The sequence below is a fragment of the Epinephelus lanceolatus genome, chromosome 5 (genome assembly GCF_041903045.1).
Source record: "Epinephelus lanceolatus isolate andai-2023 chromosome 5, ASM4190304v1, whole genome shotgun sequence".
Classification (NCBI taxonomy): domain Eukaryota; kingdom Metazoa; phylum Chordata; class Actinopteri; order Perciformes; family Serranidae; genus Epinephelus; species Epinephelus lanceolatus.
The window spans coordinates 21,483,232-21,505,181 of NC_135738.1; the positions used below are offsets into that span (position 1 = coordinate 21,483,232).

The window sequence follows — 21,950 nt, forward strand, 5'->3', positions numbered from 1 at the left end:
GCTGCAGTGTAGCTGAGACTGATCACAGGAAGCATGTACAATGTCACATTTTGTTATGTTCTGAGACTTCCTGATCTTCTGTTTTTTTTCCTGGAAACAGTGGGGTGGGTTCTAGTGCATGGGGTTAACAGGGACATTCAAGCGTGTCCTTTGCTACTAATCAATAGCATGAGCTGGTTTGTTTTCTGCCAGGACTCTGCAGCTGGTGACATTCTATTTTAAGAATTTATTTTTATTTGATAGGAACAAGGGCGTAAGTTTCCTTTCAACACTGAAGGGGCCACATATGAAAGGAGGATTTGGGGGGGTCCTCTGCAAGAAAATTTGAGCATCAAACACTGGTGATTTTTTCTGCACTAATTTATGGTGTAAATGTATTTAATTTCACCAAATAAAAGTCTTATGCTACTTTCATGTTTTTATTGGGGGGGGACAAATACACATGTTCTAAATATTGTATTGAGGGAGATGTGTCCCCTGCGTCTGCCCCCCCTGAAACATACTCCCATGAATAGGGATGATGCAAGTGAACATAGTTCTAATTTAGAGCATGAAACTGATGTGCTCCACAGAGCGTTTATAGCTACTGCTAATTTTCATTCTTGTCCCCAGTTGGACTTTTGCATGTACTGTGTAATTCAAGTATATAACTTTCTGTATCACTTGGTAACTTGGTAACTGACCATATAATCAACTAAAAATGGGTTTTATAAGATTTTATATCTGGAATTAATTTGATTTCAGTTGATAATGTGTTCCAGAGTTGATAACCCTTTTTTACACACCCGCCTGGCCTCTGTGTTCAGAAATTGTTAACTTGAAAACAAATGAAAAGTTGACTTTTTATGTATTTAGTTGCAGGTTTCTGAGAATATGTTCACAGCTGTAAAACTAGCACCATGAAATAAATGATTGTCTAAAAATGACAGAACCTACGTATCGCACGGTTTTGACTCTTTCCTCCCCACAATGGTGTCACTTGTCTGTTGCTGGAGGATAAATTGAAGAAGACATTGCCTGTGGTGGCTGGCTGGATTTCAGCTGGCAGAGACCACAGAGTTGCTCAGAGGAAGGTTTTGAAGTAAAATTCTGCTTTGCTGAAAGGAAGCCTCCATCTTCTACATTTTTTTTACAAGCTGTTGATGTGAGAAGAATATCTCTCTTGGAAATGAGTCACAATCACACAGCATATTAACTCCTGAATGGCTTTTTTTCAGTCTTCAAGTATGATGTAACTTTTTTATTTCTGTCATCGTGTATGCATTTATAAAACTGTGTATTGACTGCAAATATAGTAAAAAGTAGGAGATTTAAAAAACAAGTGTAGCAATTATTACTAGTCTTGTTTTAACCACTATCTCTTCTTTGACTAGGATATGAAAATAAAGCCTTTGAGAGCCTGTGAAGAAGAATTATTTTGCCTGTGTGAAATCGCAGCAGGCCAAACCAATAATTTGGCAGTTAGGAGCATTCAAGCTCGACTGGTTGGCCAGAGGCCCCAGAGTGTGCTGATCGCTCCAAGAAGGTGACACAATAATATTCAAAGTATCAGGAACATCTTGTTGATGTACTGTAGCCCATTTTGCAGAATAGAAAACTCGGTTGCGTCAGAAAAGTAATTTTGTGTGCTTTTCTTTATCATTTCCTCATTTGTGATGGGATTGCAGTGAACAAGGGAAGTCAATGTGGCTGATGATGGCTTTTACTGAGATTCATCTCATCAGATTTCTTTGTGATAAAAAATGTTGCACATTCAGTATATAAAGAGGAAAATGCTGTATTTTTTTACCACTACACTTACTTTTCCTCAACTGATATCTTTAAGCAAAACTTGCTGTTTTTGTTTTATTTTTTACCCATAATAGGACTGAACAAACCCATTGCCAGAAAAAAATGATGCCATTGTACATTTGTGCGAACAATAAATACATTACATTTGCATGTTATTTTGCAGCGGATACTTTGAAACTTTATGTTTGTACATGGTTAGCTTGTGGTCAGGTTTAGGCACAAAAACTACTTAGTTACGGTCAGGGAAAAGATCATGTTTTGGCTTAAAATACCCTGTTTTCCATGCACAGTCATAGCAGAATGTTATGGTAAAAGGCAATCATTTATTTTTTTGGTCACTATCCCTACAGGAAAAGAAGCAATGTCGCAGTAAAAAACAACTGCTTTTCATGGCACTATCTCCGCCGATGGATCGCTACAAATAACCCATGTTTAGAGCCATAGAAGCCACTGGGAAAACACTAACAGGTCACTACAAAACACTCATGTTTGGAGCCTAAAAACAGTTGGAAAAACACTGATGGGTTGTTACAAAACACCAGTGTTTGGGGCCTAAGAAGTTGCTGGAAACAACAGCAATGACTCACTAAAAACAAAACTGGTTTTGTTGTTTGTTGGTCTCAAACAGCAATGTCTTGGTAAAGAACAACTGCTTTTCATGGCACTCTGTTCACTGATGGATCACCACAAAACACCCATGTTTGGAGCCTAAAAAGCTTCTGAGAAAACACCAAAAGGTCACTGCAAAACACCACTGTTTGGAGCCTAAAAACTGTTGGAGAAACACAGAAGGGTCACTGCAAAACACTCATGTTTGGAGCCTAAAAAGTGGCAGGGAAAACACTGATAGGCCATGACAAAACACCCATGTTTGGAGCCTAGGAGGTCACTGGGAAAACACCGACAGGTCACTACAAAACACCCACATTTGGAGCCTAAAAAGCTGCTGGGAAAACACTGACTGGTCACTGCAAATACACTCATGTTTGGAACCTAAAAAGCTGCTGGGAAAACACCGACAGGTCACTTAAAAAAAACAACGTTTGGAGCATAAAAAGCTGTTGGGAAAACACAGACAGGTTGCTACAAAACACCCACATTTGGGGCCTAAAAAGCTGCTGGGAAAACACTGATGGGTCACTTCAAAAAAACAACGTTTGGAGTCTAAAAAGCTGCTGGGAAAACACAGACTGGTTGCTACAAAACACCCACATTTGGCACCTAAAAAGCTGCTGGGGAAACACCGACTGGTCACTGCAAATACACTTATGTTTGGAGTCTAAAAAGCTGCTGGGAAAACACCGACGGGTCACTTCAAAAAACCAACATTTGGAGCCAGACTGGTTGCTACAAAACACCCACATTTGGAGCCTAAAAAGCTGCTGGGAAAACACCGACTGGTCACTGCAAATACACTCATGTTTGGAGCCTAAAAAGCTGCTGGGAAAACACTGACTGGTCGATACAAAACACCAATGTTTGGAGCCAAAAAAGCTGCTGCCTAAACACAGACTGGTTGCTACAAAACACCAATGTTTGGAGTCTAAAAAGCTGCTGGGAAAACACCGACTGGTTGCTACAAAACACCCACGTTTGGAGCCTAAAAAGCTGCTGGGTAAACACTGACTGGTCACTACAAAACACCAATGTTTGGAGCCAAAAGAGCTGCTGCCTAAACACAGACTGGTTGCTACAAAACACCAATGTTTGGAGTCTAAAAAGCTGCTGGGAAAACACCAACTGGTTGCTACAAAACACCCACGTTTGGAGCCTAAAAAGCTACTGGGTAAACACTGACTGGTTGCTACAAAACACCAATGTTTGGAGCCAAAAGAGCTGCTGCCTAAACACAGACTGGTTGCTACAAAACACCAATGTTTGGAGCCTAAAAAGCTGCTGGGAAAACACAGATGGGTTGCTACAAAACACCCACGTTTGGAGCCAAAAAAACAGCTGCTGGGTAAACACTGACTGGTTGCTACAAAACACCAATGTCTGGAGTCTAAAAAGTTGCTGGAAACTACAGCAATGACTCACTAAAAACAAAACTGGTTTTGTTGTCTGTTGGTCTCAAACAGTGGTCTACAGCTTGGCAGGTGTCATGCTGAGGTTACACACCATCTACCATCCCCTCTACCCCCCAATGACAAAATCATCTCAAAGACTTTGTTACTTCAGAAGCATTGATGTGATATGTATGAAACAGGCAAGTGTAATGTGTTTGTGGTTTGCAGAAACACACAACGCCAACATTTTCTTCTGATGACTGGGCTAGACTAACATAATAATATCAATACATAGGCTAGTGGATTGCAGAAAATTGATTTGTGACTATTTTGATAATTGAATAATTAGTTAATTTAAATGATTTACTTAATGCCAAAACTTTCTTCTGCAGTGTGAGGATGTGTTGCCTTTCTCTGTTTAATATCATTGCACAGGGAATAACTTGAAGTCTTGGATGTTGCAGACAAGGGTGTAGGTTACATTTCAAAACTGGGGAGGACATATATGAAACAGGGGGTTTGGGGGTCCTCTGCCAGACAATTTTGAGCATGAAACAGCAGTGTGCTGAATTTTTATGCACCATTGTGTGCGTGTTCTGCATCAGTTTATGGTCTAAATGTCTGTAATTCTGTCAAAACAAAAGGCCTCTGCTTTTTATTAGCGAGGAACAAAAAGCCAGTGTTCTATTTCTTTTCTTTCGACCAATCAGCAGAACAAACTGATAATTAGTTGCATCCCTAACCAGCAGTATTCCTTAAAAATCCTCCCAAAATATAACAAAGGACGTCAGCTCATATGCATGCAGGCTCGTGCAGAATGCTGCAGAGAGTGCCACCCCTGAAATACAACATGTATTCTTCCTAAAGGTCTCTGCAGTGCATAACTGTGTCGCCTGTGAGATACATCATCTGAATGCATGGAGGATACCTGAGGTGAAACTTCCAACTAACTCGTGTTGGTCGGTGCATTTGGGGACACGCTGTACCCAATGAATGAGCGCCTACTCTGACGATGCTGCCGAGCGCTGCCGGTCGACACGCCCCCAGCATGGATACAACCAGCAGGAACAGGCGCTCAGGAGACACACTCACTATGCTGGAGAGTGTTTGAAGCCGCGATGGGAGTTAACACATCCAAGTTTGTAGAGGTCCTGTCACCAGCGTCGTTGCACTAAACAAAGACTTTGGGTTTCTGTTTTTGTTTCTCTCTCTCTGAAAGGGGCTTGTCTGCATTTTTGTCCGAGGCGTTTTTTTCTCTCTCACACAGGATGTTGATGATATTGGAAAGCCGGGTAAGATCATAAAGTCAGTTCTCTCTGATGAGAACGACCTCCTCCTCCACCTCAACGCCACCACACAAAGGGAACCACGGAACAAGTTGGGTTTTTTTCTCACGCCATCATTTTTCATTTTTTGAATGTCACTAAGAAGCAGAGGGGGCTGTTTCAAAGACAAAATGGATCACTTTGCAGCAGAGTGCCTTGTTTCAATGTCCAGTCGTGCAATTGTTCACGCACCTAAAGGGAATAGGGAGATTAAACCAGAAATCCCGTCCTCCTCCAAGAACGGAGAGGAAATTAAAGAGCCTTTGGTGAAAGACAACTCCTCTCTTTTTGTGGTGGCGCGGATCCTGGCGGATTTTAACCAGCAGACTCCCAACAATGTTGCCGAGCAGGCAAAAATAAAGGATGAGAGCATGCCGAACCTCATAGATGATGGAAACTCTGCCACACCTACCACCATCTCCGATCCTTCGCTCAAACAAAGAGGCAAAAGATCGCGAGGTCGAACTGAGCAAGAATCACCTCAGAAAAAGCACAAATGCCACTATTCAGGTTGTGAAAAAGTTTATGGCAAATCATCCCACCTCAAAGCTCATCTAAGGACACACACAGGTCAGTTTGATTGGATGCGAATGTTTGTTGCTGTGAACATGACTTATTGTTGCTCCCTGTGCCTATATGAGGACGGATTATTAAAACTGAGAATGCTGATAAGAAGTGTGGTTTCCTTTTACATTCAAACCGATATTTGTATAGAGGAGGGTGACTGACTGCTGGGTTTCATCGAGTCATATGTGTAAACATTCACGGATCCACCCTAAATGGAAACACCAGGCGCGCACGGCACAGCAGAAGCGCAAATTGGCGCATAGCTTTAATAACTGCTTTGTTCCTTTAACTTGTATGAACTTTGCGAAATGTCCTTTTTAATTTCAGGAGGGGGGGGGGGGGGGGGGGTCAAAAATAGTGCCACTCCCACTCAAGTCTCCAAAGCTTTGTCACTGCTTTCCTCTTACAACCCCCCCTGCATTGGACAGTATGTACAAGCCGAAACTGCAGTGCAAACGCAGAAGAAAATGACACAGATCAGGTTTCCAGTTTTCTCCTGCGCGCAATAATTAAAGTCAACTTTGGCGTCACGAGAAGGCGAAACAACAACATTGGTAATGCGCACATCACAGGGTGAGCTAAGTGTGCACTGACATGCAAAAAGTTTCCAAGATCAATCCAGTAGGTTGTACCGTCACCCTATGCAATGCGCTCCACATCAGCAGTGTGTTTGACTTTCCTCAAGGACCATAGCTCCACATATTTGCTCTTTGCATTCCGCCACTGAGAGAGAGAGAGAGAGAGAGGAAGAGTGGGGGGAAAAGAAAGATGTAGATCGACTCAAATTGAGGGGGTTGATAAGAGCTGTGCAGTCGCCTGTCTGCCCAAAGCCCTTTGTTGTGATGTGCCACACCCCCGCTAGACAGACTGCCAGCTGATCTGGCCAGCAACAGACTCAGCTAGCTGAGCCTCGACTGAGGAGCCTCTCCTTCCCTGTGCTCTGTAGACTGCAGCTCACACTCCCTCTCCCCACCTCCATCCTCCTTTCTCCACACATACACAAATACACACACACATACATCAGCCTGACAGCCCCGAAACAAAACACATCTCTCTGGATCACATAAGAAAAGCCTTGTGTGAACTTGACCCATATTTGAGTTCCTATAGAAATTTAATTAGGCTGAAATATGTGCAAGGAAAACACACATAATTCAAAAATATGTTGACATTGCACAATCCCCCCTCATTTGTCTCATTATATAAAAAATCCGTGACCCTTCCTTTCAGTGGTAAATTCTTGTCTCATTGCCTATTCTTCTCTTATCACCTGCCTTTGTATCAGGATACACTCCCCTGTCTGGCTTTGTGATTGGTGTGTGTCCTTATATCACTACATTTATTATCCCAGAAGAATTTCATATGGATGCCATATGTGATTTAAGAAAACACAGCACAAAACTGTAAGGACACACAATAAGACACCATAGGCCTGTGCTATACTGTTGGATTCTAGTCATATTTCATTAAGAATTACATACATGCACCACCTTTTGTTCGTCAGCTGCAGCCTGGTGCAGTGGTGTGTAATCAGTGTTTGTCCAGACCAGGAATGAGACACTGTCTTGACTTATGTATGTGCACATAATAGAGCCATCATACTCCAGCATCATTACTTAAATAGCTTTCTAAAGGGAATAAAATGCCAGTGTCTTCCACCCTCTGTGTTTTAGTGCAGTTTTATTACTGTCTATCAGCCCTGCCCTTGTCTCTCTGCCTAATAAGCCTTTCCTTTCTTATGGGACACACTCCCGTGTCTGGCTTTGTGATTGGTTTGTGTCCTGTAATTTCTGATAATAGGGACGCTTTCTGCCTATTTGATTGGGTAGTCACAGAACGTGAGTCATCTCAGTTCAGCTGCCTTGTCTGAGCCAAACTTGCAGCAGCGCTCTCCGAGAGAAGCTCAGCCTCCAGCGCTTGCTGTGCTTCCCCTCAGCCCCGACCATGTGTTTTTAGTGCAGTTTTATTGCTCCGTATAAGCCCTGCCCTTGTCTCTTTGCCTATTAAGCGTTTCCTTTCGCCTGCCTCTCTGTTTGGATATGCTCCGGCGTCTGGCTTCATGATTGGTTTGTGTCCCATAAATTCTGATAATAATGGCTCTTTCTGCTTATTTGATTGGATGGTCCCTGAATGTGGGTCATTTGAGTTCAGCCGGGCTGCCTCAGCCAGCCTTGCAGTGCTTTCATAGAGCCAGACTCTCGCTGTGTGCTTCCCTTCAGCCCCAACTAGCAGAGTCAGGAGAGAATGGATCCGGCATCCTCAGTTGACTTCTGTAACGCCCAAAGCCTCATCATCACAGCTTTTGCAATCCTTGTGTGTGATTTCTCACTGTAAGAGGAGCTGAAACCTGAGCTGCATTGTTTGTCTTATGCAATGTTTACGGCACGTGAGAAAATAAATCCTGTTACTAGCTCCAAATGACTTCACTCACTAGTTATGTCTTATGAGAGGCATCATAATTTTTATTTTAAGGGAAGCCAGATTTTTTTTTAGTTCATGTCATGATGTTGCTGGGTGCCATTAGCTACTAAGGAGGGTGTTTTGTTAAATTCAGAATCAGAATATTGCATTAAGTATCAGTTAGCCATGAAGATAGATTCAGATCGTGTGTTGGTCTTCTGATAAGATTTTTCTGCAAGTCCAGTATAGTTGTGGTGTATAAAAATTCACATGCAGTGCTGAAGCTTTGACAAAATGTTCATTTAAAAGACAAACTCAACACCAATGTGGCTTTCAGGAAACAGTGTACTCAGCATAACTCACAGACCCTGCTGTGAACAATTTTCATTAGAACAAAGACATGAACGAGGCCGGCAGATTACTGAGACCTCTATCTCTTTTAAAAGTTCCTGGTTTAGGGTCCCCTTAGTGGGGACTAAGTGGTTTCATTTAAGGTTCGCAGTTGTCTTCTCCGACACAGTGGAAGAGGGACACCAGGATGAAGCAGACATGAGGGAACACGCTGAATTTAAATCGCTCATTATAGTGCATTGAGTTCGATGGCGAGGAATCGTCCATAGTTTAGGGGTCTAAGGTTACCAGACAGCTTTTGTCTGATGTGCTGGTGTGGGAGGTGGGGCTTTTTCAGACACATATACTTATCTTGCAGTATGGAAAGTGCAGTCATGTAATGCAGATCAAGTCGGCTTTAAATGGAACAAATGAAGGTCATAGAAATGAAACTGCTTTTGATTCTTCCAAAGGACTTTTTTCAGCACCAGCTGGTTTCTTTTCATTCATTCTTTGACGACACTCCGTCTTAAAAGCACAACTGGCTCTAACGATGAAGACCCACTTTACCGAGAGGTGTCTTGTGGTTGTGAAGTACATGGTGTTCTCTGTGAAGCCTCATTACTCTGCTCTGGTCGTGTCATGCAGGCTGCCATCTCTAAAGGAGAGATGGCCCCTGACAAGCTCGTTACAAGTCGTGTCTTCTTCAGAAAGAACAGCATGGGCCTCCTGTGCCCCCCACAGCTGGGCCTCACAAAAGGCCATCTTGTCAGTGTCCAGGATCTATTCGAAAACTATTTGAATCACAGGGACGAACAGGGTCAATATTTCACAAAGACAAAGAGACTAATGGCATATTTTACAGTTGGTTTGACGTTTTGTCTGGAGCTCCTTTGTGTTCCGCTGGGGGTACCTCTAATACTGTGAGATGGCTGTAAATCCCTCTTCTGTATGTCCCGAAAAAAAAAATAAGTGGCACCACCTGGCAGCACAGCTCCACTGCCATGTAGACCTAGTTATTCATGCATGCTTTCTATTTTCAGCCGAATAACTGTGGTTAATGACAGTTTTTTAAACGTAAAATTATCCTAAATTCCACATGGAAAAAAGAGGCAGGAGTCTCTGATTATATACACGGCATCTCTGCCAGTGGTTTTATATTTGGCTGCACTGCTACACAGAGTGCACAGTGTTCCTGTGTGGCTGGTGGCAGTGATGAGGTAGCAGGGTGGGGATGGGGTTTTCCTGCTCTTGCTTGAGCTTGACCTTGGCACAGCAATGGGTAAAAACTCTAGTGGGGCACAAGAGGTCAGTCTGTCTACCTGCCACACGGCAGGATTTCCACCACCCCACCCAGTTGGGCCATATTTCTTCTGACGTGTGATAAAACGATGACTCTCCCTGTCAGAAGATGCTCACAGTTTCCATTTGTCTCCATTCTGGTGACACTACAGATGTTTTTAGCCATGCCAGCAGTACACCGGTCGTTGGGTCCAACACTGTGGTCCTGACCCAAATATCTTAACAACTATATGATGGATAACCATGGAACTTTGTACAGACGTTCATGATCCACAGAGGATAAATCTCACTGACTCTGGTGATCCCCTGACTTTCTTTTAGCATCACTAGCAGGCCAGTTTTCACTTATTCAGTGAAAAGCCAAATAGATGCATTGCTGCCAAAATTGGGTGCAGACATTCATGGTTCCCAGATGGTGAATCCTAATGACATTGGTGATCCCCTGACCTCTCCTATTGTGCCACTATCAGCCTGACAATTGTGGTTTTGAGTGAATTGTCACAACAACTATTTGACGGGTTGCCATGGAATTTTGTACAGAGGTTCATGATCCACAGAGGATAAATCTCACAGACACTGGTGGCTTTTCTAGCTCATGTAGGATCCTGCTGAAGTCACATGTTTATTTTGAGTATTTGGTGCTATTTAGGTACCCATGGGGCCAAAGTGATAGTACACCAGCTTGAAAATTCAATGCCAGTGTTTGGTGCTTGAGAAGGCATCTAAGGAAATACATATACATTGTTTGGCAAATCAATAATTGTCACAATCCTCAAAGGCAGATTTTTTTCGGGGGTTGGGTCTTGGGTCTTGGTCCTTTCTCACTCATCTAGTGAAACAGCTAATGCACTGCCACTAGAATTGGGTACAAATATTCGTGGTTCCCAGATGGTGAATCCTGATGACTTTGTTGATAACCTGACTTTTCCTATTGTGCAACAATAAGGTTGACATTTGTGGTTTGGAGTTAAATGTCACAACAATTAGGCTAATTGATGGATTGCCATAAAAAATGCTACAGAAATCTGATGAGACATGTTCCCCTCTGGACGAACTTTAATAACTTTGGGGATCATCATCCGGTCAACATTTTAATTTGTCCAGTACTCTGGTTTATGACCACACACCTGCAAAAACACAATAATCCCATTGACCTCAATGGTACTTGGGATAATTAGCAAATGTACGCATGCTAACACGCTAAACCAAGATGGTTTGTGTGGTAAGCATTACCTGCTTAGCACCAGCATGTTCTCATTGTCATTGTGATCATGTCATGTTATCATACTGACATTAGCATTTAGCTCAAAGCACCACTGAGCCCAAGTACATCCTCACAGAGTTGCTAGCATGGCTGCAGATTCTATTTACTGACGCATTTTCTTCTGCTTAAGATATGAGGTTTTCCTTGTAAATGAAATCTGTTTGGCCCGCGAAGGCAGTGTGTAGCAGTACAGTATGTGTCGAATGGAAACAAGGCATTAGTTAAATCTACTTGATCCTCGGGATGTAAATAAAACCAAAGTGGAGTCACTGCCTCTAATCCTCTGGTGCAGTGCTCTTGTTCCATGAAAGACATCTCTGGGGCATGCGCTGGTGCACATGCTCTCCATATGCTGTCCTATACGGGCACGTAAAGCTCACAGTAGGATCGTTCCTCACTCATGTTGGAATGTAAACCTGATTTAACCGTGATTAAGCAGCCAAGCATGCATGGTGGATACTGCTAATATTGAAAGGCCCCTGTTCCCTGGCTGTGTTGCTTTCAGTGGCCCACAGGGCTCATGTATTCTTTACTCAGCTCTGGAGTACTTCTATAAAAGCTGCTCTGTCTATTCCCCCACCAGCCCCTCCCATCCTCCAGCCTGCAAAGCAAAATAGGTGCTGAAGCGTGTTGTGTTGCGAGGCCGAGCCCCGGCCACGGCTTGTGGCGTGGTGTTGATTACCAGCAGCAGGAAGAGAGGGATACAGACCTGTGGAACACTGTGCATTTTTCACCTCTGCTGTTCAAAAACCGCCAACCGCATCTCGCATGCAAGGGAGGGATCTGCAGTACAAAGACGGAGAATATACAGTGCAGCAGGGTGGGGGTGGGGTTAGATACTGGCATATTCACTGTCAATGCCCTCCATTGATGTAGGTCATTTATTCAGCTGCATCTGCAGCTAATCTGATTAACGTTTGAAGGACTGTGACCTCTGCAGCAGAGAACACCCCTGTCAGCCTGGCACTTACAGGGTCTCATCTCAGAATCAGACCCTGACTGTGTCCACTGTTGTCTTCAGCTCAGCTTGAATAAGATAGGCTGTGGAGCTAATGTCAGAGGGTGTGTTTGGTCTCTAGCTGAGTTGTTTATGTTCCCCATGGTATGTAAGGTGTGTCCCCTTTCTCTGCGTGATAAATCAGTCTGTGGCAGACCACGACACACAGGGGTGTGGCCCTCGGCACGAAATGAGGAGTACTTTGTGGAGTCTTGGGGGAAGGAGGGCATAATCATTTTCTCTGTGAGACGTGAAAATGTTTGTCTCCCACTCGCTGTCAGAGTATCAGGTATATCATCGGACAGCTGGCAGTATCTCCAGCCTGTATCTGCTCTTATCGCAGTGTGGTGAGGCCTCTCACAATCTAGCAGGGGCCATGGCTCTTTGTGTTGTTAGTGAGGATGTCTATCACATTTGAGCTATAGTGTCAGACTCCATCAGTGGAATGAGCTGGTATTGTACTGCGTAAGTGAGAGTCATGGATGATGGGGCATCCCTGCTCCCACCTGCTTCTGCAGACCAACTGTAAACACCCATTAATGGCTGCAGCTGTTTGCATGTCCTTAGTTAACCAGGGTTTAAAGGATGAGGAGAGTGCTTGCAACACATCAAGGCTGCAGGTTGTTTTAGTATGCACTCAAGGCTGAAAGAGAGTGCCCACTTTAACTAATTGAGCCAAATGTGATGAGCTGGTCAATGCAGGCAAGCTACCCCTTCCTTTCCCTTAAAGAGTTAAAGGGATGAAGTAATGTATGGCTAAGTGTGTGCAGGAATCAGGCGGTCACACTCGACCCCGCTGCATGTCTCCGGGTGAATGTCAATAGCCCTGTGCAGCGCAGACCAAGGGGAGTGACTTACGGTTAGTACGCACAGCCTGTCTGATTGAAATGCATTACAGGAGTGCCTCTCCTGCTGGGAGCGAGCCTGCTGCTATTGTTCACAACCTGACAGCTATAGGCCCACAAGGGGAGGCATGCTATTCAACGGCAAGCAAGGTCCCTCTCAATAAAGACAAAAGATGATAATAGATCAAATCCTCCCTGTTTTCGGAGCTTTCTCCTGACAAGCTTGAGTGGCTCCTCATCATAAGCACCTGACCCACCCGAGGGTCCTTTATTGCTCCTGCAGAGTCGACTTATTCTTGTTTCCAACAAACTCTGAATGTAGTTTCTGAGACATGTTTTGACTGAGTGATTTTCTTTGTAATTCGACTCCTCTACCACTGAGTTAATTTTTCATAGTCAAGCAGCCACGTAAACAGTTCTGATCTCAGATATGTTTCAAATCAAGCAGTGTTGTTTTTCCCCTCCATTTCTACAGACCGCAGAACTTTGTAAGCCTTTGTTGTTATTTTTGCACAAGCGTAGCCTGCATACACCACTGTGTGAACAATGAAAAGAGGAGCTGCAAAAGCCTTAATGTATATTCATTGTTCTGCACACAGTGCTCAGATCATCTTGGCACGTGATGGTGGGTGTAGAGGGAGCGGCTGGGTATGATTGGGTTAACCCTGTCTGCTCCAGTGGTTTATGCTGATGAGGGACGCAGTCATTTTAGTATTACCCAAAATCCCATGGATGGTTGTCTGCTGGCTCCTGGTTGGTTACAGGTCATAGTCTGTTGTAAACATGCAACCAAATTACAGGATTGTGCTGAGCCCTGCCACTGGAGTTAGTGGTGTCCCTCTCATTTCATGTTGCCAAGCTGACTGTGCCACTAAGCCAGCGCTGAAGTGAGGTAGCTCCAGCTAGTTTTACTTTCCCTGCCTGAGCTGTTTGCTTGTAAAAGTCCACGCAGGTTTAGCGTGGCCCTTGTTTTTGTTCTGAGCTCTGTAAAAGATATTTCCTGTTCTGGTTCTCACTGTGCAGGCAGAGCAAAGTCAACTTCAAGGTGATCTCTGATGTATCCACAGGAACTGTATTTTTTCTCCTCCTCACCCTGTAGAGCTATTTACTCTAGCTCTCTCATGGCAGGCTCACATGTAGGTTTCAGCTGTACACTGTGTGAGTTTGGCCCATGCCTGAGGACACACCAGGAATGTTATCTGCTCTCGTTTGAAATGCTGGTAGCTGTTGTTGGAGCAGGTGACTGAGTTGAGTACCTGCGCCGCTGCTCACGTCAAAAAAGAGATTTGATCTCGCCTTTGCAGACAGCATCCCTTACACCAGGGAGACGAACTCAGATTCCATTTCTCTCGCAGAAACCGAGGAGCCAGAGATTCTTAGATATGAATGAGAGAAGGATGGTGGGAGAGGAGCAGAGATGAGCTGTTTATTTACTGACCCAGTGGCCTCGGAGAGAACAGTTATATAACAAGAGTACCTGTGACATAATCGCATCGCCTTGGAGGGGGGACACTAGTGCTTAGTAGAGATACAGTTTGCGTGCATGATGTAACTCACTTTACGGGGAACTGGGTCACTGTGTTCGTTAGGGAAAAGCTTCCCTCATTACCCCCCCGCGCCCTCTGCAACTGACACATTCTGAGAAAGACAAACCACACCCTGGACGCTGCCAGAGATGGGCGAACCAATCGGTGGGGCCTGGCGTCACAATCGCCACGGCTCCCCGCTGTGACAGCACTGGAACTAGATGGGAATAAGAGTAGCTTGCAGCATTTCGGCTTTCAGCAGAGATGCTGAGTAATATCTGCAGTCTGTTCTATAATATCTTGGAGAGTGGCATCCCATAACACAGAGGGTAATAACCCCTATCATCATTTCCACTCAGAATCAAAGCGTTTGCTCCCTAAACCTCCTCATTGTTAGCAGAAAATTAGTTTTTACTGCCCTCGTGAAAATCCCAATCCTCGTGTTATGAAAGAAGCACAATTAATTGGGGCATTGCATGTTTTTTTTCTTTATGTAAGTGAACCTTTCAAGGCTAACATTAAAGCAGCAGGATTGTTGATGCATATTCATATCTTTGACCTAAATGCCAAAAGCAGTTTAGCGGGAGGTGAAAATGGCCAGTGTATCTGTTAATTCTGCATTTTCTAAGAAGTCACGGAGCTCTAAATAATTTGATGCGACTCGCTGAGTTGCTGTTGGATACCTGATGCTTCCACTATGACTGCATTACTGTATCATGGCAGTTAGACTGGATATCTCAGCCTAGCTCTCTGGTGTCTGGTTAAATATTAATATAGTTGGATCCGTTACACTGGTTATTGAGCCTTAAGCAGCCCGCAGAGCTTAGCTCTAGTTTTTAGCCAATAATTCATTTTGCAGTGCCAGGTGGTGGCACAGGCTGCTTCTCTTGCTAATAAGGTATGAAATCAGACTATCATGAGTCTCTTCAATGAGATTAGTGTCTTAAAAGTTAAACTGCCTCCTTTTCTCCAGGGTTTAATCCAGGATGTGTAAATAGGGTCAAACAACCAAGGACTTGTCTTTTTTATGAATTGAAACTTGTGTGGGGCAGATGGATCATCTCTTTGTGTGTTAACTCCTGCAGCAGAGGGAGAGCAGTATAGATGTTTTGAAAAGAAGAAGTCAAGGCTGTGTGCATATGCAAATTCTATATGTCAGTTACAGAGTTTACATACACAGAGCCCGCAGGAGCTGCAGCAGGGCAGGGCTGACTGAGTTTGTCTGGAGCTGAGGTGAGGCGTCAGAGGCAGGAACACAGACCGGGCTGTCTAGACTTGCTCTGTCTGTCTGCATGTTTTGTAACCATGCAGTATAGGGGGGAGGGACCGAGACTAGTAGTGCACTGAGTTCTTGTTTTTTGAGACTCACTGGCATCAGGTAGCATATGAGTGTTTGATGCTGAACAGCACTGTTTCCATTGTGGCCCTGAGGGAAACCACAGAACAAAGAAAGTGTTTGGCAGGCCTGTTCTTATGCACTCATTTGTCATGCCACCTATAAACATTCACGCATTGCACTGTCTATTTCTTTTCATACCTCCCTGGCATAGGCGTGCACATGATGATTGAACATTCTCAGGAAAGCACTATAACATTAAAAGACGTGGCGCCCTTCGCTATAGTACTGCAAGGTCACGCTGGTAAAATTAGAATGCTGGATGTGGCTATTGTCAGGCAGAAACTCACTGAAATGGAACTAAATAGAATACAGTATTAGACATATTGGCCAGTGGACGCAGAACGCTGCTTCATGCAGGCTCCATGCGCACTGTTTCCACATCAGAATGGAAGGAAACCACAAGATATATAGTACCATCTGGCTTTGAGTAGATTTGTGTCAAAGCCCACTTTTATTGCCTGATGGAGGGGGGGAAGGGTGTAATTTCCCATGTGCCGAGTCACAGATAGTTGCATGTTGGAAAATGGGCTGGGTAACCATTGTGAGTGTGATTAGCATCTGGAGCTTAGATAATTAAACTGTGTCTGCTCCTCTAGCACAGCGCCAATTTTTAGGTGATTTACCCCAAGTCCCATGTCTCACTATGGCCCTTTTTTTTGTCCCACTGTTTTCTTTTCTAATATTTTAAAGATGTCTTGGGTAGTTATGAGATTCCTCCCTTCACTGACGTATCAGACCGAGCAATAACCTTGCAATCATTATTCCTTGATGACTCAGAGTCTTCTTTACACAGAAAACTACACAGTCTTGTTCATCAGGCCTGAAAAATGTCTGTTGGCTGTGCGCGTCAGTCTTCATGACTTGTTAACCTGTAAACACCTCTGTAATGACTCACTGCTCTGACTGTGGCGAGCTATTTGGATCACAGTGAGCACCAAGGTGCATAAGTTTTTTTGGTCTCATGATATACTCACACTAAACCCTATCAGTTCCTCTGAGAAGGCCTATTGTATATACGTGACTGTAAACGTCCTGCAACCTAAATCACTTTAGGGTGGATTTTGCATGTCTTGGACCATTTACTACAAATCACACATACACACATACTTTGCATTCCTGCCCACCATTCCCCCAAGAAATCTTTTTTTCAACTTGTACTCCAACCTTATAGCAGCCATAAGCTCCAATTCATCTCAGCACAGTGTTACAGTCAACTCGCAGAGACTTAGAGTAACTTTGAGATTATAGTGCACATGATGTTTTTGTTTCTGTCAGAGTTACACTGTTACACGTACGTTAAAATGTGGATGGATTTGAAAAGCCTGCACTGCAAAACCACACAACACAAGTGCCCTCCCAGTCATGCAACTTTGGCAAAAATTAGAGCAGACACGATGCTCACTGAGTCACCTCATAGTAGCCACCTTACGGCAGGTTTCACAACTTTGCAAGTAGATTTTGATATCAGACTGACATAAGAGGGAAACCGCAAGCTGCATGGAGGGTACCACTAGTGTGGTGTATTTTTTTTTTTAAAAGGTCAATGGTACATTGGCTAAAATCAGCATATAATCAAATATGGCTCATATGATATTTAAAGAATTTGTGCCTCACGAATGACAGAACATACTGTACTTAACGCTTAGTTAAGTTCACTTGGTTTCACACAGTTCAGAACACCTGGGGGAAGTTCCTGTATTGGAAAGTCCTGTGTTTTGCCTCCTTATGCGGACTACTTCCTTCTTTACTCCCGTTAGATTAGCGCTTTGGTCACGTGATTGCAGCCTATTTTATTACATGGGGTATGAATAACTGGCTCGTGATTACATTACAAACAAATTGTGGTAGGCAGCATGGTTGTGCGGTGGTTAGCATTGTCGCCTCACAGCAAGAGGGTTCCTGGAGTGGGGATGCCCCTCTGTGGAGCTTGCATGTTCTCCCTGTGTCAGTGTGGGTTTTCTCCAGGTACTCCAGCTTCCTCCCACAGTCCAAAGACATGCAGGTTAACTGGTGACTCTAAATTGGCCTTAGATGTGAACGTGAGTGTAAATGTTTGTCTCTATGTGTCAACCCTGCGATAGTCTGGCGACCTGTCCAGGGTGTACCCGCCTCTTACCCAATGTCAGCTAGGATGGGCTCCAGCCTCCCAATGAGCCCTAACAGGATATGCAGTCATGGAAAAAAAATGAATGAACAAACTGTGGTGCATTAAAAGAGCCTGACTAAAACATACAAACATATTGCTATCCTCTCATGTGATTCAACACTGACCTCTGCCCTCCCTCTGTGTGTTCCAGGAGAACGGCCTTTCCCATGTACCTGGCCCGACTGCAGTAAGAAGTTCGCCCGCTCCGACGAGCTGGCCCGCCACTATCGCACCCACACGGGGGAGAAGAAGTTCGGGTGCCCGCTTTGCGACAAGCGTTTCATGCGCAGCGACCACCTCATGAAGCACGCCCGGCGCCACTCAGATTTCCAGCCCGGCATGCTGAAGAGGCCCCACGGCGGCAGCGGCGGCAGCACCACACGTCCCAGCTCCCTCAGCGACTACAGCCGCTCGGATGCCTCCAGCCCCACCCTCAGCCCCGCCCTCAGCCCAGCCAACTCGCCTTAAACTGAAACCCAGTCGCACTTTCTGCCTCTGACCTGCGAGGCCTATGTTTTTGTCATTACACTTGTGTTGCACAGTTGTCAGCAACCCCCCCTCCTTTGCTATTGCTGCGCTTGCTGTGGTGTACCATACTGTACATAACTGCTTATTGTAGTGCAATTACTTGTGTGATCCTAAAAGAAGGTAATGCCTTTCCCAGATGGCAATATTTACATTCTGTACCATATGTCTGTATTTTTTTAGCTTCTGATCATGGCTAGTTGTCCAATGTACGTTTGCAGTCAGCTAAACAAGGTTTAGAAGAAAAAAAACAGACACCCTGACAAGTCTTATCAAAAATGGGTTTTTTCGTTGTTGTTTTTTGAACAGGTGAGGAGAAGGGGTACACACACACACACACACACCTCAGGATTGAAGACAGTTGCTATTTCTGTAATACCACAGTACTTCACAGTACTCTCATTGACTGCACAATATACTCATCACTTTACTCTGAAATTCAACAGGGGTTGAATTTTACGCCCTGCTCAGGGATGGCCTTGTTAGCTTGAAAGAATGAACATGGTGAAGAGAAACATACAGTACATATATAGCAGCCTTACACTCAACACAATTTGCACTCTTTGTTTTTTTGTTGGTTTTCATGTTTTTTCGAGGAAACTAGCCCTACGGTCAACACGGTCAAACGTACGCAGAACTCATGTGTTCTCGGGGGGTTCATATGTAATGTAATTGCTGTCTTTTAACAATACAATCCCCAAACCTCCACCTCAGTAAACAAAATACACCTGCTCCTCCACCGCAGCGTTAATATTCGGTTGCCAATACACTGGGTTAAATGCGGCTTTCATTAAACAGCGGTGTGCAGTGTATACTTTGTAAATCTGCATTGCGGGAGGATCAGGATTATATTTGGGTTTTATAAGTATACTCTTTAAATAGAGACAGTTTCAAAGCAGCTGTTCATGCTTTTCTTTCTCAAAGCGCTGTATCATCAGCTAGTATTTCACACAAAATAGTCACAAAGGGACTTCAGTTGAAACAATGTTTATCCCTCTCTGAAGCACATAGGAAAAAGTACCAAAGACAAGAGTGAATGAAAGCTTTCTATTCAGTCTTGTAAGCCGCCCTTCATTGAGGCCTGGGGCTGGTGGTTGGCAGTATCGCAGGTAGAACCAGACAGCCTGCTCACTTTCCTCCTCCTGGCTCTGCCTTTTGTGGCCTCTTTCGAGGAAACAGCTGCATCCCACAAGAAGCTATTCACAGCCCGCAGGAGGAGTGCTAACATGCCATTCCTGGGGAATCCTCCCTCACCCATCTGGCTCTACCTGTCCTGTCTCTCCGACTCTGCCGAATTGCATAAGGTGGCCTAACTCGGGGGAGGTCAAACGCAGGCCAGAGAGTTGGGCCGAGCCGGGCTGAGCTGTGACGTGGTGGAGCGCGGAGGGAACAAAGCGGCTATCTGCTATAGACAGGCAAGAGAGGGCAGGTCCTGATAAAAGAGGAGAGGTTTATCATGAGCTGAGCAGCACAGAGGAGGAGACACCCAGTCGCAGACACCCCCCATCTCCTCCTCTTTTCCCCAACTCCCTTCCTCCCTCCAACTGTAGAAACCGTGAGCGGATAAATGGCTGTAATTAGCGGGTTGATCCAACCTGTAGGATAAGAGTAGAAAGAAGTGTATGAACAACAGTACTACCTAGATGACGCTAGCAGCGTGGGTGGGATGTACCCAGCTCCATCCTAAGCACAGGGAGAAATCCTCTATGACTGCTGGGGAGTCAGATTTCACAATGCCAAGGAAAACGTCGCTCCAAATTCCCACTGATAGATCCAGAGCTCTCAAACAGCTGCTTTCAAACTTCTCTCTCTGGCAACAGGGGGCGGGGGGGCTTTTAAACTGTTGTAAAAACATTTGAACCAAAACGAACATATCAGCAAAGTGCAGTGCTCACCAGCCTCACGTCGTCCTCCCTGTGAAGCTCAGATGTCCCGTGAGAAAGCTGACTTGTGTTTCTAGACAGACATGCCTCAATAAGTCAGGCAAAAGGCACAGTAAACCTTCCATGGAAGCGGGCACCACTATCAAAACTGCTGCAGCCCCGCCAGTCTGTGTTATGCCTACATTTTCTTTTAATGCTTCAGCACTATACGGCCGGAAATAGTCTCATCCATGTATTTTGGTCCTGTCAGACCCCTCCAGACTGTTGTCATCATGAATTGCATGTGCTCGCTTCATTCTACCGACCGCTCTCGCCCCTGCAGTCCCGTGCTTCACACTATATGCATGTCAATAACTGCGCCTTGGAAGCGCAGAGGGGTTTTTGAGGCGGTCTGGCAGGTGTAAGATCATGAATGGCTGGCCTTGTCCCTCGTTCTGCACAGCAGCCATCTCTCTTTAAAGTTGTGAAGAATCAGCTCCGTCACATCCTCCAGAAAGAAAACATCCCTTATTTAGATCGAATGCAGTAGTTTCCTCAAAACACCACATGTTGAAGAAGAAAAAAAAACAACCCTCTGTAAGATGTTAAAATAGTTTCCAGGCTGCAAGATGACACTTTGAATGCCACTGATCAGCAGCTCTTTGTGAAAGAAGCACTGAGAGGGTTTTACATTTACCATTTCTGGAAGGAAGAAATTTCCACAAACAAACTCTTCAAAAAGCTGTTGAGCAGCTTTTTGCAGTGTCCATCTATCCATTTTTTTTTTTTTTTTTTTTTTTTTTTTGTTATAGTCAGTTTTTGACTTTTTTGGTTTGTAGTGTAACGTTCTCTTGCAAAGAAACATTTCTGAGAAGCTCACCCTCAAGCAGGTTTCACAAATCACTTCTTAATCCATAATCTGCACATATACCTCAGGGTCGACATCCGCAAAGCAGATACGGGACAGTTTGTGGATTTTGTTGTAACATCAGTTGCTGCACAGAAATGTCTGCCAGCCTCCCCCCTACCCCCACATCGGTGTTCCTGGGTGCTTTGTGCTCACTGCTGGTCAGTGTCCGACCACACTGGAAACACAGGAACGCCTCCGTACGGGGCCCCAGCTCCTGCCTATAATGTCTTCATTACACCCTACAGTCCTGCTACGCGCCTTAGTAAGCACTGGGCACTCTGGAGCTCTTTTCAGTGAAACGCCCCTTTAAACACCTTTGACCCTTAGTGTCAGTGGACTTACAGTAGGCAACAGGAAGCTGAAAACAAAGCGACTGTGACAGTGTAAACATCCCAGTCCATCCAACCAGACTGCACCGCTGACATATAGGCCTCCACAGGCATGAGTGTCTCATAACTTTTACTCTCACTGTACCAAATCTACTTGAATAATTCAACACAAAAGGCCATTGAACACAGTTTTGTACATGTCCATTTTTACTGTACTTGCTTTTGTTGTCAAATAATTATTAACCTCTCTGGAGAAAGGTGTATAGTCTGTTTGATTTATGTTGTTTTTTTTTCTAGATTTTCCATTGTCTTCAGGTCATTTCAGCAACTCTTTCGAATTTATCACAGCATTAAGGTTGACTGTTTTTGTCGGGCTGTTTAAAGGCACCATATTTTGTTTATAGAATGATGATTTTTATCCCTGTT

General features: G+C 44.4%; 1 protein-coding gene across 1 annotated transcript; it reads left to right on the top strand.

Annotated features, from left to right (window-relative positions):
* The first annotated feature begins 4,875 nt into the window (after positions 1-4,875).
* On the top strand, positions 4,876-20,527 carry klf13 (Kruppel like factor 13). Its single transcript, XM_033634980.2, has 2 exons — positions 4,876-5,692; positions 18,050-20,527. Exons 1-2 carry the CDS (start codon positions 5,215-5,217, stop codon positions 18,364-18,366), a joined length of 795 nt encoding a protein of 264 aa, XP_033490871.1. The 5' UTR covers positions 4,876-5,214; the 3' UTR covers positions 18,367-20,527.
* The last annotated feature ends 1,423 nt before the right edge of the window (positions 20,528-21,950 follow it).